We start from the raw sequence: 17,677 nt of genomic DNA, 5'->3' as shown, positions 1-17,677 counted from the left end.
AAAAGAAAAAAATAACTAAGATTACAATTCTATAAAAACAAAAAATTTATTTTTAATATACTTCAATCTATATCAAAATTATCAGCATGAAGAAAAAGAAAAAAGAAAAAAAAAAGAAATATTTGATGTAATTTTGATTATATTGCGTATACACGTATAATAAAAAAAAATATGAGTATAAGATAAATGCGAATAATTGTTTCTTTTTTTTTCAAACAAAAATATTTATCGATTCAATAGATATTATTGCATATATTTTATATTTATATGAATATCTGCTATTGCTAAATTCATTACAGATTGATTCATAAATAATAGATCTCAATAAATAATTTTTTCATTATTGCTTTGCACTTGCTAAGCCTCATCGCGTCTTTCATTTTTATCGATAAACCTTAACGCGGTTCAAATAACATGAAATGTCAAAAACGGTAAATATACAATATTGGCCAACATAAAAAGTATCAGTCAGGTGAGACCAGTCAGGTGAGACCAGTCAGGTGAGATGAGAGAGACTAGTCGGAAATACAGGACTGGATTGGAAGTGGAAAAGAAGTAGCCAGGAGGCAGGAGGTAGGGAGCGAAAGTGAGTGCGTCTCCAAGAATGGGCAAGGAGCGGACCATTGCGAAAAGGTGACAGGAATAAGGTTCGCGGTGGGCGACAACCAGGAGCTATCGTATCGGGGCGAGTTGATGCTCATCAATCTTCGTTCGATCATCTACATCGATCGTGAAAATTGAACCCGTGCGGAATGTGCCGCTATCTTCGAATGGACAAAAATGCGATGATGAGGTGCATCGTGGCATAACTGGTACCACTATTCTCGCTAGCCTGCAAAAGAGTTTGTGGAAGAGAGAAAAAGAGAAAGACAGAAGACAGAAACGAGAGGGAGAGACGCGTGCTACGGACGTGCTGATGCGATGCAAGCCAGTGATTCTCACCTCGCATCATGAGATAGCGAATGGAAAAAAAAGATTGTTCCTTGCGCATACCTTGATGTGCATTCAGTGAGCGTGAAGCCGCGGTGACGTAAACGCTCGCACGAACCGTCAGTCTCTGTAAATACATATAGTTGAAAAAGTGTTCTCCTCGGCGGCAGGATGACGAGGAAGCTCAGCAAGTTCTTAATACTTTTCGATAATACAAATCTACTGTATTTCCCTGGACACTTCTTGTCCGGTCGTGTTCTCATAGAGCTGGACGATGAGGCTTAGTAAGTAATATTAAAAAAAAAATCAGAAAAATTTGCATTAATATTTGAAGAAATTAATTTTATGCATATAAAGAAATCAAGTTAGCGTTAGAAGTTTTTTTTACCGATGCGATACGATGCTAGATCGAATCCTATCGAGTGCGTAAAGCAAATTAATAATGTGGGATACGTTATCGTAGTGTTTCCGGACTTCATTTCCATGTTGTGGGAGAAGGTGTAGTTCGGGTACGCAGTCAACGTGCCGAAAGAGTTTACGATAAAGAGAACTACATTGATTTTCGCATGCGATTGCTGGGCGAACCAGGTGAATTAATTATTTCGAGTTGTGTCGCATGTACATAATTCAATGACTATGTCATTATTTAAAATCCTAATTTTACGTTTTAAAATACATCTCTATCTTTATAAATAACACAATGAATTATATTTATGTTCACCGTATAATAATAGCTTAACATGAAAAGTATCTTTATAATAATTTGCAATTATAATAATTATATAATTATATAATAATTATATAATTAAATATATATATATATATATATATATATATATATATTATCTATATTATTTTTAAGAGGTTTTTGGGCGCTAACTTTTTAAGGAAGTATTTTTTTATGCATGTTTAGAAATTTTTTGTTTAGAATTAAATTTCCTATAAAATCTCAAAGTTTCGCCGAAACGTTTGGGTCCACCCTGTATAATTAAAGAGTTTTAATAACTTTATGTTCTTTTCTGATGGCGACGCAATTTTATATAGGCGAAGGGCCGTCATTGCTATCGCCGGGAATACACAGTTTTCCCTTCAAATTGGGTTTGCCGTTGGGTCTACCTTCTACTTTCCTCGGAAAGCACGGATGGGTGCAATATTATTGTAAAGCGGCCCTTCGCGAGCCAGGTGGACTTACGCATAAAAATCAACAGGTCTTCATCGTTATGAATCCGATCGATTTAAATCTGGAACCTCCGATATTAGCGGTGAGAGTTTCGTTATGTTAATGAACAAATTAACATTTGCAGATTTAATTTATTTAAATATATGGTCTCTTCACGTCACAATAATCCCTTCGATAATTAAATATTTTCGTTTTTTAATTGCTGGAAAGCAATTTGGATGAAAAATTATTATAAACACCCAAGCTTTACGAAATCGATTAAGAGCAAAGAAAGTGTTTCACGCACGCAATTAAATGAATACTCAATTTGCATTACCATAACCGAGTTCCAAATACTGGTCATCAACCCGTGAGGAAAGCGTTGCAAATAACTTGAAGCGCGGCAAAGAATTTAAAGAGAGAAAATATATTCGATATAATATATTATATTTAATTCGCAGACATTTTTTTTAATAATATTAAAAATAATAAAATGCAGAACATTCTGTTTGCATATGATTCGTGTTTGCAACGTAATAATACTCGTATAGATCGTGGTGAAATCACGATCCACCCATATTTTCCGGCAGCGATACATTTGCATTTCTAGAAAATTGCGCAAGAAAAATTTTTGCGTAGGTAGAGGCAACATTCATTGACGGGCATTGTTTAACCATAAATATAGGCGTTTAGTAGTATTAGTTCAGAGTATTTATATTTAGAGATGCAATCTTCTTTTTAAAATGTTTAAATGTTGTTTCTGATGTCGAGTAGGCTTATTAAAAAAAATTCACATATAAATAAGATATTTTTGTAATTAACAGCAACCTGCGAGACAAGAGATCGAACAGCGTGTGGGTGTTTCTTGCGTATCGGGCGGGCCTGTATTCTGCAGAGTGAGTCTGGATCGGGGTGGATATGTACCTGGAGAAACAATCGGTATTTCTGCGACTGTCAGCAATCGCAGTAAGGTATACGTCGTAATTAACGTAGCTAACGAATGTAATTTCGATATTTTTAATAATTTTGAGATAATGTTTTAAAAAAAGCACGAAAAGTTTCTTTGAAAATTTCTAATTAACAGGTGACGATGAAGTCGACCAAGGCGTCGCTTACCGAAACGATACAATATTTATGTCGGGGTAAAGTGCTCGCTAGCGAGACCAGGGAACTGGCGAGCGTTTCAAGAGGAAAAATTCGACCGGGCGAAGGCGAAGAATGGTTGAACGAACAAATGTACGTTCCTCCTTTGCCGCCGACAAATTTGCGAGGGTGTCATTTGATCAACGTTCTTTATCACGTTTATGTAAGTGTTGGAAAAAATATATAATAAAAAAATTCCATCGTCAGAAACGGAAGCATTTCCGTGAGGACGCTAAGATCCGCTTATAATAAATATTTCTCGCAGTTCGTCATAAGTCCCAAAAGTTTGGACAAAGAGATCAAGTTACAAATACCTATCGTACTGGCTACGTATCCGTTAAGGCCGGAGGGTGCACCAGCTGGTACGGCGCCATCCAAACGGGGTGCCCATTACCCATCGACATTACCCATCTTCCGACCTTGGCTCGATGACAAAGCTTTCGAGATACAAGAATGAAGGTCGATCTATCTATTATAGATATATCGAGAGTTATTATAAGAGAGTTATATATATGTGTGTGTATGTATGTATGTGGATAAATAGTACCTTGGTTAAAAGTACTAATTTTCTACGATCACAAAACTGCGCGCACATGCGCTTATATAAATACTCCAATAAAAATCTTCATCGATTTTCTATTGCTAGTCACAGCAACGCTCGTGTAAAATTTTTAAGAATCGATGATGATTTTTGAAAATATTGAACTTGATGCAAATATATATAATTGCTAAAAATTTTAATATTACATAGTATATTAAATTTTATGAATACTGACAATACACTAACTCTCTTTTCATAAAGAGAAACAGAAATGTATAAATTGTATAATATTGTAAAAAATGATTGGCATTCATTACACAGAAATATGCAGAAAATAAGTAACATAAAATTAAAAATAAATCAGATTAAAGTGTATTTATGAAAAAAAATTATATATTAATTTGAGAAAAATAATTAATGATAAAAAGGCCTTTTATGCAGTAAAGAAAAACTTTTTAATTGCCCATTTCTTTTTTCAATTTTGCTAAAACTTGATCTGTTGTGATTCCCGATACTATAACTACTTTTTGTCGACTTCGAGATCCCTGCATAAAATAGAAAATAAAAGTTTATTGACATGCAGATATTAATAAAATCATCTTGTAAACTACTGGATTAAATATACTTACACGGTCCAAAGATACATCGGATTTTCTTAGTTCAAAAATCGAGGCTAAATACTTAACAAGTTCCGCATTTGCTTCGCCTTCCATTGGTGGAGCTGAGATTGCAATGCCTACTGCTTCGTCGGAAATATCTATAAATATTTATTTACACCTTTTTAAGTCATTATGATTTTGTTAAAAAAATCTCGTTTTTTTATAAAAAAGGAATGAATAATCCTCTATAATAAAAATTCAACAAACATAAAATTTGTTGAATAATATTTTTTATTACCGGTTACATTGTTACATTTTGCTCCGGGTTTAGCCTGAATTTTTATCGCTACATTTCCATCTTTATTTAAGACCACAGGTCCTGTAGATTGATTCTGCAAAACAATGTATTAATTAACAAATGAATATCTTGATACATGTGTGTATCAAGATACACTTTTGGCATATATGTAACAATAATGCGTTCATCAATGTAATCTTTCGTTACATATATTATATATTTCTATATTATTTAAAAAAAAACGAGAAATTTTGATTGGTCAAGGTGTGTAAATTATATATTATTCCCTAGCGTTGTCTTGTCCAGCATGCAAAAAGCCGTAAGCCTCAAGTTTAAGCAAGTTGATGGATAATCAAATATCTTACGCTTTTCGCTAAAAAATTATTTCTCAAAAAAATGTTCCCTAAAATTTTAATATTAAAACTTTTATTTTAAATTGTTTTCAATAATATGCCATCATAAAATTAATCAATGCGTTTAGAATAAAAAGCGGCGCTAAAAATATATGAATGATTGATTACTGCATCGCTTTTTATCGTCCAGTCATATACATACTATGTAAAAAACATTTCATCTATGTGCGGTACTTTGTCCAATTACATCTTACATGTAACTTTCAAATTATATGTAATGTGAGCTGTAACTGTACGGTTGGTAGAAGTGAGTCTAGTCACTTTTATATTGATACTGAAAAGTGTCAGAGATGTTAAAGTGTCGAATAGAAAATGTCATATTATTTTCGCGATAGGTGATCGTATATCCTGCAAGCAAGGAATCGGTGAGCTTTATGCTAAAATAATCACTCACATCGGCAGTCGCCCCCTTCCGTGTCTTCTCATTTTTCGCGGATCGTTGTTTCGACATTTCACGCGTCACAATTAAATAAATTTTGCAGCCGCTTTTATTCAGTCGCGTAATCATGAATTTTTGATGCCATTTATCATCTGTGTTTATCTATTAAAACGGAATATACTACACACATATATGAGTTTTTATATGTTGTTTATGACTTTAAAACGTAAATTATTTCGGAGTCTCTTAACCTGAATCTTAACAGCTTTCACGATGTGATTCCGCGCATGTGCTGCGATTATTACCAACTCAAATATAGTAATCTCTACATCCGCCCGCTATTTTTAAAAATAACGGAAATAATACTTATTATACAAGAATCACGAATAATTATCAAGATTTGCATGTTACAGATCAATATGCCGAAAAAATTCGTGGGTGAGAATAGTAAGGCGGTTGCCGCCCGAGCTAGAAAAGCGGCAGCTAAAGAAGCCGAAAATATAAAAAAAGCAATGGAAGCTGAAGATAAGGCCTGGGAAGATAATAGTAAACAGATGTTGAAGAAAAAACAAAAACAAGTAGGTTTTAGCATTATTATAAAGAATCTATTTTATATTATTAAGAAAAAAAATAAAAAAAAATATAATTATATATTATTATTATTATTACATATTGTTATATATATACAGGAAGAACTTGAGAGAAAACGTCAACAACAATTAGAAAAAAAAGCGGAAGCTAAAGCTTTGCTTGAAAAGGAAATGGCAAATATAAAAGTCGGTGGCAAACAACCAGCATCCAAAATTACTAGAGCTGAAATTGTTGCTATCACCGAGAAACGAAATCAAGTGGCTATGAAAAAAGAGGAGGAGAAACCAATAGAAGAAAATTTAAATAGAATAACTTTGGAAGCTGAAACAGCTCATGGTATAGATGAAGCTATATCTATTTTAAGGTAATTATTTTCAAGATATTAGAAAACAATTGATGGAGTATTAAATGCTCTATTAAAATTCGATCTTATGTACACAATTGCAGTGATAAGAATAAGTGTAGATTGAAGGTTTAGTCGCAAAATCGATAATGCATATGTGCAATTGCATATATAACAATTGTATTTATTTTCTTTCCTTATCTCGATTTGCATCATTTTATTTTCAGTTCAAAAGATCCAGATATTGACCGACATCCGGAGAAACGAATGAAAGCAGCATATGCAACCTTTGAGGAAAAAATGTTGCCAGTGATTAAAGAACAAAATCCTACCTTGAGATTGAGTCAGTTGAAACAGATACTTAGGAAAGAATGGATAAAATCACCTGAGAATCCGCTTAATCAGAAATTACTGAATAAATGATAATGATATCAAATAATATTGATATCAAACGGACGCGCTCGGTACGTACTTGCGCACATCACTGACTGATTATTTAATCTCTAAATGTTAAATTTGGTTATTAAATAACAATTACACTGCAACAATATAATCAGCTGTATACAATTTTATTTGTAAAAACGAATAACTTATATTAAAAAATACTATCTATGAAATAACGATATATATAAATGATCTTTGGTGTATATGCTATTCCATAGCCTCTGTTCACGATATTTGCTAGATCACTTTGAATATAACTCTTCTTTTTATCTGGCACGACAATGAAATAAGTTTCGAGTAAAAATTATTTAGTTTAAATAAGATTTTGCATATACATTTCATTTATGATATTTATAGCAATAACAATTCTCTCAGGTATATTAAAAATTCAGATTTAAAATGAAATAAAATATATATTGATAATTATAAAGACAAAATTTCCAAGTTACTTCAAGTGATCGGGGCGAATAAGTCATTTCATATTATTTTATTAACACAAATTTTGGCACATTTACGAGGCCACTCAAATTATATCATTTATCTTTCTGATTGAATTGAATCTTCTTGAATCTCATAATATTGCTGAATTCCTTCCACTTAATATACGCAAACTTTTTTATATTATATTTAAATATTTGATAAAATCTGTTAATCGACTCAGTCGACACAATTTCAATATCATATAGATTTTTAGGTGATTATTTCTAAATTGAAATTATCATATAATATCACTGCCATTTTTTGTTTTTCCACAAATCTATAAAACAATGTATCATATGATTTAATTGCTGAGGGCACTCAGTCATTGGGCTATGACCAGCCATTGGAATAGCTTCAAGGAAAGCTTTCATCATTGTCTGAAAAATTTGAAGTAAAAAATGAATTTATTGTCATATTGTTCTTGACAACAAAACAAATGGTTGATATGTAAAAAGTTTTATATAATTTAATATTTTTATTATTTATATATGTTAATCGCGCGGTTAAGGATTAATCGTAATATAAACTCACCCTTTCCATTTGACACTCCTGTACCAGCGAAACTTTATTGTCCCTTAGTCCGTGCACTAGAAGCGTCGGTGTGCATATCTTTCTGTGAAAAGCATAGTCACCTTGAGGCCAGATCATGCCGTCCAATACGTATTTCATGTGGGAAGGCCACTGTTCCGTCGATTCGTGACCGCAATAAGGATGCTGACGGCCTCGCGCGGAATATAAAATATCTCGATGAAGACCGCACATTAAAAAAGGTGCGAGAATTGCCCTGAGACAGCAGTGCCCCGCGCATTCCGTACTCGGCGGGGCCAGAGGAGTCGGACCTCCTCCCGATATTAGCACTAGCTGGTGAATATTGCTATCATATTTACAAGCTAATGCCGTAGCAAAGCTACATCTGGAACATGATATACACATATTCATTTTACAATTTATCTAAAAAAAATTAACAATTTTTAAAATAAATTTTTTGAAATCAAAAAAGAACATCTCACACAGCTTTTACACAAAAAGCAACATACCCATAATTATGTGCCACCAAAACACACTTTTCGCCGGATTTGAAAGCGTAATGATGTAAAACAGCGTCTAAATCCTTGAGTAATTTGCTAAAATGATAATCTCTAGATCGTCCAGGCGCTGAACTCATACCGTGTCCAAGCATATCGGGAGCGATGCAAGGATAACCAAGAGAAGAGAAATATTGAAGTTGATGTTCAAAGATCTCTGCCGAGGAACCAAAGCCATGTAGAAAGACTATAGTTGGTTTTCTGTTCCTTCGAAACGTTATTGAATCGCGAAGACTTCGACGAATACTTTCTTGTGAAGAAATACCATCGAACTCCGTCCATTCTTTCTTATAATCCTTGAGTTCGATAGGAGCGGTCTCCATTAATTTCGTATCGAATTTCGATCGAGTTCCGTGGTTCAGAGGCGTGCCGTTACTTTGAAATTCCAAGCGTAGTTTCTCGAAATTAGTTTCTGTGTTAATGGCATCCTCCTGATGCTCCACTTTATCGGAATTACTAGTTGGTAATATTTCAAGGCTGGACGAAGTTTGTATAGTCTCTTGAGAATTGATCTCAGAAATCGCTTTTCGCAAATTTTTCTCAGGGTTATCCTCCTCCGAATTATTCGTCAGAGAACTTCTTCCTAATTTTTCATCGATGATTTGTAAAAGAGACTGCTCAAAACTGGGCTCTTGATCAAGTAATTGAAATTCGATCGTTTCCACGCTGTTTATTCCGGAATCCACGCAGTCTAATTTTTCTGGAGCGATGCTCTCGGTATTTCCTTGTATTCCAAAATACAAGTCAGCTGTTCCGTAAAAAATAATATGTATAAATATAAAAAAGTTCTTACATTGTACGAGACGAATCTTAAAAAAAAAATACAGTATTATAATAAATAATCTTATTTTCGTAAATATGTTGCTTACCGCGTTTTCTTGCGGAATGATCAAAGTCTAAAGAAACTAATTCGTCTGTCGAACCGACAAAAGCGGGATTCACATAACCCTCGCCTGCCGAAACTCTAGCAAATTGCTTCTTACATTCATTTTTTACGCTCCATTGCTCTTGCGTCTTGTCTATTGGAAGGCGGGAATTAATATCGATAAAAAAAGACTCATCTTTGTCTCTCTTTCTCGAAATTTTATCTTTGGGCTTATCAGACTCAGATTTCAAATTATTTTTTGTTTGTTGCCAAGAGTGTTGAGCACCATTTTTTTCTTTGCCAGTTACATGTTTAACAGTGTCATCGAGTACTTCTTCTAGAAGCGTATTGATATACCTGATTTGTTTATAATTTATATTAATTTTTATAACATGTGAATTTATTTAATAGTATATGCAAGAGAGAATATGAATAGAGAAAAAAATTAGAAATCAATGAGGAAATTTTATTTATATGATAATATACTGTTAAGATATTTATTTGAAGGTGATAAAATCTTGTACTTCCCATTCTTATTTATTGTTTCCTACTAGAACGATAAACTTACCTTTCTAAATCTTTAACAATTTGTTGTTTTGCATTTTGTTCGAACGTCTGGCGATCCGTTAGTGTCGGAGGCACCGCCGTCTCGTTCGCCTCATTTATGCGATCAGCGACCGCGTTATCCCGCAATTTTTGTAGATTCACCGAAACTTTTTGCTCCAGTTCCTCAATGTCGCGCGCGTTTTTCTCGCCCTCGCAGAGGCTCGTTCGGATACGATTCAGTTCCGCGGATATAATTCGCTCCTCGGTCGTGCTCAACGCGCCGGTGGACTGGCGGAAGGAGCATCTGCAGTTACCGGACGGATGCGGCCTCTTGGTCCATCGGGCGAAGAAATTATCGTTGACTGATTCCGGCCGGTCGATCGCCGTGCTCTCGTAATACCAGCCGCTCTTCAGGGACGGCTTGAGAATACGCAAGGTACGTCGCGGTGCCACGATGAAGAAGTCGCAATCGGGCAGCTCGATTCTTCCGGGACTAACTCGACTCCGATTCCACCAACACTCGAAAAGCTTGCCGTACCAAGGAGACCCCGTTGGAGGCGAGGGAGTCTCCTCTACTTTCGTTGCCATTGCCTCTTCTTTGAGACAGTCGAATCATAAATACATCAGAATAGCCGATTCTTAAACATCGAGTACGGAATATACGCCATAGCACTGGTATATATTTTCTAATTTGTTGTCTATAAAAGGAAATATTAAAATGTATTAGTGATCTATTTTATGCGTGTATAATCTCGATTTTATTTTAATGAGTTGAAAAACTGATTCATATTTTTTTTGTAATTTCTTGAGTATACGTAATAATTGTATCTTTATTCAATATAATTTATGCGAATTTAAAAATGTTTATATTCAACACATCAATTATGGGTAAATTAATATTAGCTAAGCAGTTATTATTAGTAGATGTAATTTTTGTTAGTTTTAAATGCCACTCGGTACGATCGATTTCCTTCAAATCGTCAGTGTTATAATTATAAACTGACGGATGTTTATTGCGCAAACATCGACTTTCTCGGCTTGTAACGCTTTTCATACGTTCTATGTAGTCAGGCAATCAGATTTCCCCGCGAAAAACGAAAGTCTTGTTTTCTACGCTCGAATAATTTGAAATAACCTTGGATGAATATTTTTTTTCAGGAACGATATTCTTATCTAAAATTGATGCAAATTGGCGCTTATTTTTAAGAAAAAAAAAACGTAAGTTACATATTTTTGCATCAACATAAATTTGAATAAAATGCCGTAGGTAAAAATCTAGATTGGCACGAATTCAACCGAATAATTGATTGTACGTTCTTTTACAGCGACGTAAGTATAGTTTATCTAACGGAACGATCTTTCATTTAATCGCACCAGGAAAAGGATAACATTAGAGCGTATAATGTACATATGTAATTCAATGATTTCACTTTTTTTTTTCGCAGAAATATATGCTATACGGGATGCGTTCATCGACAATGTTATTCTTAAAAGCTTTATAAACATAACAGTGAATGAAGCGTCACGAGAGTATCATCAGTTTAAAGCGTATTAATCCAGCTAGATTGGACGAATTATCTACGTAGGAGGGAGATGAATAAGCGTATATATACATGAAGAATTTTTCTGTCGTATCGTCAATATTTTCAATATTTAATACATATTTGGACTTCGTAGATTTTGATGTGACAGTTTTATTTAAAAAATACGTGTCAATTTTTTTCGAAATTGCCATTAAAAAAGACATATGCACGACAAGTCTTTCAAGGATATTATGTATATATTTGACGATACGTATTATGTCTCTTGATTTTTATAGCCCCAACACTACATTAGACTTACAAAGTATTTACAGAGCAAAAATATTAATTACCTTCTTTAAGCGAGCGATATATACAAGATACATAATAACACCAGGGGACATGAATGCACTGATCTAACGAATGACACTTCTATTTCAGGATGCGCACTATGAATATTAACAGAAGCACAATATTGACGTTCGCAACGTTCGCCTCAATTGTCATCGAAGTCTTGGCGAAGATTTAGCAACCGCGTTCCAACGATGTAATGCGTCCGTATGCAATCGGTCGCGTGTCGACGGCCACTGTGTTTTCGTCAAAGAGCGTACGCAATGACGATACGTCAGGACGACGCGGACGTTCATCGGAGCACGCTGTCGAACGGACTCGCGCCGAATGGTACCACCGCGGCGGAGCGTGCATTTTTTTTTTTTTTGTGGGCGTCTCTCAGCCGGCAAATTAAGACGGGAAAATTGAGGACGATTAATACTCGAGACGCGCAGCACGTTGGCTCACGGCGGCCATTGTACGTCTCTCGGGCACACACGGATGGGCTTAGCAAGAGAGAAAGAAAAAGAGAGCGAATGAGAAAAAGAGAGAGAAAGAGTGAGACCGGTGGTACCCCTACCATCGGGAAATCGCTTGTATACAGGGCGTTTAGAAAGTCCGCATCGGCTTTACCTACCTACTTTGGTTTGCTTGTAATCATCATATTATAAATGAAATTTCTCCGCAAAATGTACATGTGTTCGTTATAAAAGCAACGCTATTTTTTTTGCGAAAGTGAAAGTTATAAACGACACTGTACATCTACATCATTTAATAAATATTATCTGATAATAAAAGATCTACAATATAATTAAAGATTCAAGTATTAGAGATCTCTCTCTTTCTTATGCGGACTAATTCGTATTTTGACGCCACCCTTTGATGTTATCCCTTTCGGGAACGATTATGTTTAAGTAGACTGGTAGCGGTATTCTCCCTTGAATGGAAATCTTCACGACCGGAAGAGATTTTATAAATCGCGAACATACGTGGACACGAGCGTGAAAGATTTTATAATTGTCTGACCTATTAAAGTGACTCACGATGATTGCCTCGGAAAGGGGAGGGGTAGGTAGGTACCAGTAAATAACAGTACTAAATAGTAGGACAAAAAAAATGGACCGACTATCTCGAAAAAGATCTAATTATTAATGCAATTAACTATAAGTAATAATAAAAATTATTTTTTCTAGAGAATAAAGATAAATTAAAATTTTATAAAAGTGTATTTATACCTGAGTAACTATGTTATCGATGAGTAGCGCAAATAAAGGAAATGATAGCGCATTTCCTGTTCTATAATCCAGAAGATCACGATAAGAATGAGTGTCGTTGACCTAATGAAAATAATGATTTTATCGTTCGGTTTATGACAAGAGAGAAAAAATTGATTGTTTGAATTCAAAATATCAAATTCAAAGTATTCTAACTGATGCTATATTTTCAAGATATTTAGCTTCGTCCATAAAATGAATAATTTATTGCGAACAACGAGACTTGTTCATATCCAACTAGCCAATGTAATTTCTTCCAGCGTGCATAAGAAAAAATTCGCGCGGTAGTATGCATACACAGGATGCGATAATGACACTTTTTTGAATAAATGTGTTTGCGGAACAAACGAGTACGAGATAGCACTCGAAGTACATTATAAGGAAGAAAGTAGTAAACTTGAGACGTTTTAACGGACATGTTACTAGAGAAGCGTTAAAAGATAATTTATCCTTAAGCATCGAGTCGATATCAAATGTCATCTTTGTGTTACATAATTTTTTTTGTATCGCTTATTTGATTATGTACTCTGTTCATATCGTGGACATTAAATCTGGAGGGATTGAGAGGCTGATTAATTATCATTATAAGAAGGTATGTTAGCATTTTGCATCATCTGCCTTCGTTACGCCGCGAATACATCCCGCTGCATACAAGTGCATGGTCGATTGTGGATTTCGAAGAAGCTCCATGGCGGAGGACGCCGATAAGCAGTGCAAATTTGACGTTGCACTCCAACGTTGTCAGGAGACAGATAACAATTTACGCGTTAATATATTAGCCGTATATGCGACGACGTATCTTTACGAGAGTGCGTGCGATGCAAACACGCCTCCAACTAAGACTTTGACAGCGCAAACTCTTCGATGGTCATTAACCCCGCCGCCCCGGTAAGCGGCTTAAGGTATAAAGGGTTGCGTCGCTCATCCCGTCCGATTACTTTTGTTGAGAAATCTCGACACTATGGAAGTGACGCATTTGCTCGTCGTGTATCTTCTCGCTGCTCTAAGCGTACATGCGTCGCACGGAAACGTCGAAGCTGAGGTCACCGAACAGGAAGGCATCACCGAGGATCAGCAGAAAGTGCATGATGAATGCCGGAATCCGGATTACAAAAAATATCTCAAGTGTTTAATGAGACCGAAGAGGCATCATCATAACGGCCATGGAGACGGACTGTCGGAAAATGGTAGATTCAAACGTTATAACAATCGAGATAAACACACAGGAATTCGCGAGTCTGCTTTGAAGTCTACGTTCAAACATATTACGCAACATCTGTTATACACGACCATTTAGACAGATAGACGATCGTATTAAATTAAAATTACTGGATCTCTTATAACACAGATGTAATTGCGCAATATGGTTGATTAATGCAACTGTTGTGCGACGGATGAATACAAGAAGTATTTCGAGATGACCTTTATTCTTATATGATTAATTATTCTTGAATTATGTAAATGATATTATTTTACCCGCGTATGAAACATATTGTGACTGTAAATGATAACATTTTGCAGATCCTACTCATTGTTTGGAAGCGTGTTTTAAAAAATGCGACCATCATTTGGAACATGACGAATGCGAGAAGAAATGCAGTTACTGCACGAAAAGAACCAAGCACAGGCATCAAATCATTACGGAATACGAGACGGAATGCGTATCGGGAAATTGCGGTCCGGCCAATGATGGACTAAGAACTACCAACATAACAACGAACATCGACATCAATAATATCATTAATACTTTTAGCAATGCTACTAAAAATGGTGCACTTGATACATCTGTTATTCCTGGTATGCCTGGTAGGCCTGGTAGGCCTGGTAGGCCCGATATTCCTGGTAGGCCCGATATTCCTGGTAGGCCCGATATTCCTGGTAAATCCGACATCTCTGGTAGGCCCGATATTCCTGGTAGGCCCGATATCCCTGGTAGGCCCGATATCCCTGGTAGGCCTGGTGTGCCCCGTAGGCCCGGTATGCCCGGGATGCCCGGAGGTGATCATGAAAATGGTGGTAATGGAGGTAACGGTGAGAATGGAATAATGGATAAAACAGGAGACTGCTGCCGTGAGTCCTGATCTTTAATTAATATAGGATCTAATTTCTGTAAACATAAGCGATTTAAGATGATAGGATGCATCCTGATAAATCATCTTATATAAATAAATGCATCTTGTAAAATCGTCGATTCAATCTCCTCTTTAATTTACAGCACCTGTAGCATCCCGCTTTCCATCGATTCCAATAATACCTCAAATTTCATTGGTACCACAAATCACATACGGTGTAGGATTCGGAGCCGCAGGTGGATGCGCGCAAAATCAGTGGCTCTGTATCCAAAGCGGCGTTAAGGAAGTACAGGTAAACGTATTGTATCAAATTTAAAACATCCTATGTCTATATTAAAATATAATATACAATCGTAATATTTTTTTTTAATGCTGATAGCCTGATTGCTCCGGATGCGGTAATTCCGTCTTACGCTATAGATGCGATGTAAGCTGTTACGCAACTTATGCTGGCGCGGTGACTAAAATTAAACCGCCTTGTAATAGTCCGGAATGCGTTGGAGGTGAGAGTTTTTTATTAACTCATTATAATTAATCTGAATTTTAAACAATATCTCGTGTTTTTTTGTTTGCACAATCAACAGATACTTCTGATTTTTGAACTACTTTTTTATTATTTACACTATATCTTCAATAATATATTTATTATATTTTTAACCCATATTTATTATATATCTTTTATTATTTATTTATATACTATTACGAATGCAGTAATACTATTCTGTCTCTTAGGTTCAATATAATTGCTGGATACGTTGAAAGCAGTTGCAATGTGAATGTGAAACATCATTATTAATCGTTTGAATTTTTTATATTTGTGTTAATATTATAAAAAAATTGCTTATAATTAACATAGAATGCAGCTTTAGATTTCCCAAGTAATCCCCTACTGTAATGATCAGGATTTCCTAAGATTAGCTTATGAAATAAAGGCAAAGTTATTTTTCTTTTCCAAAGATCTTGTCTTAATAATTGCGTTTAATATGGAAATTCATCATTATTCAATTTTCAAGAGATATAGAAGAGCGTATACTGATGAGCGATCACGTACATATGGTTGCCGATCTCCTGGCGCATTGCGAGAAAACTATCAGAATTTTTATGAAAATTATTAGGAGAATAAATTAGATTATTTCCTATTCTTAATGAACATATAGATGCATGAAATTGGAAAATCAATTATGTTATGAAAAAAATACGTCCACAAATCTATATCATTTCGATGTATGAATATTATAAATAGCATTAGAACGTAACATGTATAAGCGAACGAATGGTCGAACTGAGATCAAAAACGGGATTGCCTTATATCTTGCATTATACCGTTTATATGGCATAACATAACGCATTGACAGCCGTCTGGTCGTCGGCGTCGACCGCGTCGCATGGACAAGCGATGTGTTCTCGAATTCCTAAGCGAGCGCAAGAAGACTTCGTCAGGTGTCAAGGTAGAAACAGGTGCTGGACAGACGCGATATTCAGATGCACTGTAACGAAAGACTGTGATATGACAACATTTATTTATTAAAGCTGAGCAAAATTAACGGAATCGGTCTTTATTTGCGTCAAACAAAACCGAAATGTCGAATAGAATTTTTTTCGAGACGATTAATACAAGGACGAAAAAATAAATCGAAACATAGCGTTTTCTATCTGTTTGTAAAAGATGATTTTCAGAATATTTTGATATGCAATTAGTAATACGATTAGTAGTACGATTAATTAAATTTAATAAAATTTAATTTAATTTTTCACCGTTTTTTCTATGATGAGACGAAGTAATTCTTGTTTATGATAATTACTTGATCATTTTATGCATTTGCACATTTGCCAGTGTATTTTGAGAAGAGATTTTAATGTGGATCTTCGAGCCGCCGAAGCAAAAAATACATTTATGAACCTGTTACGTTTCGCAATCCACCGATGAGATTAGATAGCGAAAGTGTTTGTAGCATCTTAAACAGGCGCAGCGTGGGAATAGCAACTTGTTTCTCCTACTCCTATCTTTCTCTCAATTATGAGGTGTGGATGGATCCCTTTCTAAGAGAATTAAGTGCGTCGTTTGCGTGGTTTTTGCCATATTCCATGGATAACAGTGAGAAAAATTGAGCTGATATATTCGAGAAAAAAGATAGTATTAATTAATGCTTTCATTAAATGTAATCAGTTTCTTTACATCCGATGTGTAAAAGCACCAGATGTTTTAATATACGAAAAGCTGTAATTAAAAATATCTCACATTTATGATCTTATATAACTTATTAAAATGTTGTAACATCTCGAAAGATGCGTTTACGGATCGACGTTAGAAACGTCATATCGAAGATACCCGGAAGTAATATTTCACGAAAGGATATTTCGCACGATACTCGCGTAAGTGCAATATTTTACCGCCACAACACATCGATAGTTATGTACCTGAGAAACTGTACTAGGCGGACTTGCCCGTAAGCGACGCCTTCCATCGTTATTGTATTGTGAGAAAAGACAACTAGCCGGTACACATACACACGACGCCTGTAGACATGCTATGCTAGTTTCTCGAACGATAAGAATGCAACGTTTCACGAACCGGACAGCGTGGGCCGTCCTGCCTCCGAACAATCAAATTTACTGCGAATACAGAGGATTGTTCCTGTCATTTCTGCCTACTCTTACTTGACTA

General features: G+C 35.3%; 5 protein-coding genes across 7 annotated transcripts; 3 read left to right on the top strand and 2 right to left on the bottom strand.

Annotated features, from left to right (window-relative positions):
- The first annotated feature begins 476 nt into the window (after positions 1 to 476).
- LOC126858015 (arrestin domain-containing protein 2) lies at positions 477 to 4,416 on the top strand. Its single transcript, XM_050608019.1, has 6 exons — positions 477 to 1,214; positions 1,394 to 1,518; positions 1,975 to 2,192; positions 2,914 to 3,060; positions 3,174 to 3,395; positions 3,498 to 4,416. The coding sequence occupies exons 1-6, from the start codon at positions 1,102 to 1,104 to the stop codon at positions 3,687 to 3,689; spliced, it is 1,017 nt and encodes a 338-aa protein (XP_050463976.1). The 5' UTR covers positions 477 to 1,101; the 3' UTR covers positions 3,690 to 4,416.
- On the bottom strand, positions 4,181 to 5,736 carry LOC126858027 (UPF0235 protein C15orf40 homolog). The gene is made up of 4 exons (XM_050608036.1): positions 5,478 to 5,736; positions 4,671 to 4,764; positions 4,403 to 4,530; positions 4,181 to 4,318 (listed from the first exon to the last, which is right to left on the bottom strand). Exons 1-4 carry the CDS (start codon positions 5,589 to 5,591, stop codon positions 4,229 to 4,231), a joined length of 426 nt encoding a protein of 141 aa, XP_050463993.1. The 5' UTR covers positions 5,592 to 5,736; the 3' UTR covers positions 4,181 to 4,228.
- LOC126858024 (coiled-coil domain-containing protein 124) lies at positions 5,295 to 6,949 on the top strand. Its single transcript, XM_050608032.1, has 4 exons — positions 5,295 to 5,448; positions 5,876 to 6,040; positions 6,152 to 6,417; positions 6,624 to 6,949. Exons 2-4 carry the CDS (start codon positions 5,882 to 5,884, stop codon positions 6,817 to 6,819), a joined length of 621 nt encoding a protein of 206 aa, XP_050463989.1. The 5' UTR covers positions 5,295 to 5,448; positions 5,876 to 5,881; the 3' UTR covers positions 6,820 to 6,949.
- LOC126857996 (uncharacterized) lies at positions 6,947 to 13,393 on the bottom strand. The gene is made up of 6 exons (XM_050607981.1): positions 11,690 to 13,393; positions 9,839 to 10,514; positions 9,275 to 9,627; positions 8,358 to 9,153; positions 7,852 to 8,233; positions 6,947 to 7,697 (listed from the first exon to the last, which is right to left on the bottom strand). The coding sequence occupies exons 2-6, from the start codon at positions 10,402 to 10,404 to the stop codon at positions 7,569 to 7,571; spliced, it is 2,226 nt and encodes a 741-aa protein (XP_050463938.1). The 5' UTR covers positions 10,405 to 10,514; positions 11,690 to 13,393; the 3' UTR covers positions 6,947 to 7,568.
- Positions 13,394 to 13,759: 366 nt separating this feature from the next.
- Positions 13,760 to 15,968, top strand: LOC126858012 (uncharacterized). Of its 3 annotated transcripts, none has more exons than XM_050608017.1 (6): positions 13,760 to 14,127; positions 14,462 to 14,804; positions 14,859 to 15,010; positions 15,156 to 15,304; positions 15,392 to 15,515; positions 15,745 to 15,968. In XM_050608017.1, exons 1-6 carry the CDS (start codon positions 13,902 to 13,904, stop codon positions 15,753 to 15,755), a joined length of 1,005 nt encoding a protein of 334 aa, XP_050463974.1. In that variant the 5' UTR covers positions 13,760 to 13,901; the 3' UTR covers positions 15,756 to 15,968. The 3 variants fall into 3 exon arrangements, with proteins under 3 accessions (XP_050463974.1, XP_050463973.1, XP_050463972.1); XM_050608016.1 differs by having other exon boundaries at positions 14,841 to 15,010; XM_050608015.1 differs by having other exon boundaries at positions 14,462 to 15,010.
- The last annotated feature ends 1,709 nt before the right edge of the window (positions 15,969 to 17,677 follow it).

The sequence above is a fragment of the Cataglyphis hispanica genome, chromosome 23, assembly GCF_021464435.1.
Source record: "Cataglyphis hispanica isolate Lineage 1 chromosome 23, ULB_Chis1_1.0, whole genome shotgun sequence".
NCBI lineage: Eukaryota > Metazoa > Arthropoda > Insecta > Hymenoptera > Formicidae > Cataglyphis > Cataglyphis hispanica.
This window is presented reverse-complemented; position numbering and strand designations above follow the sequence as displayed.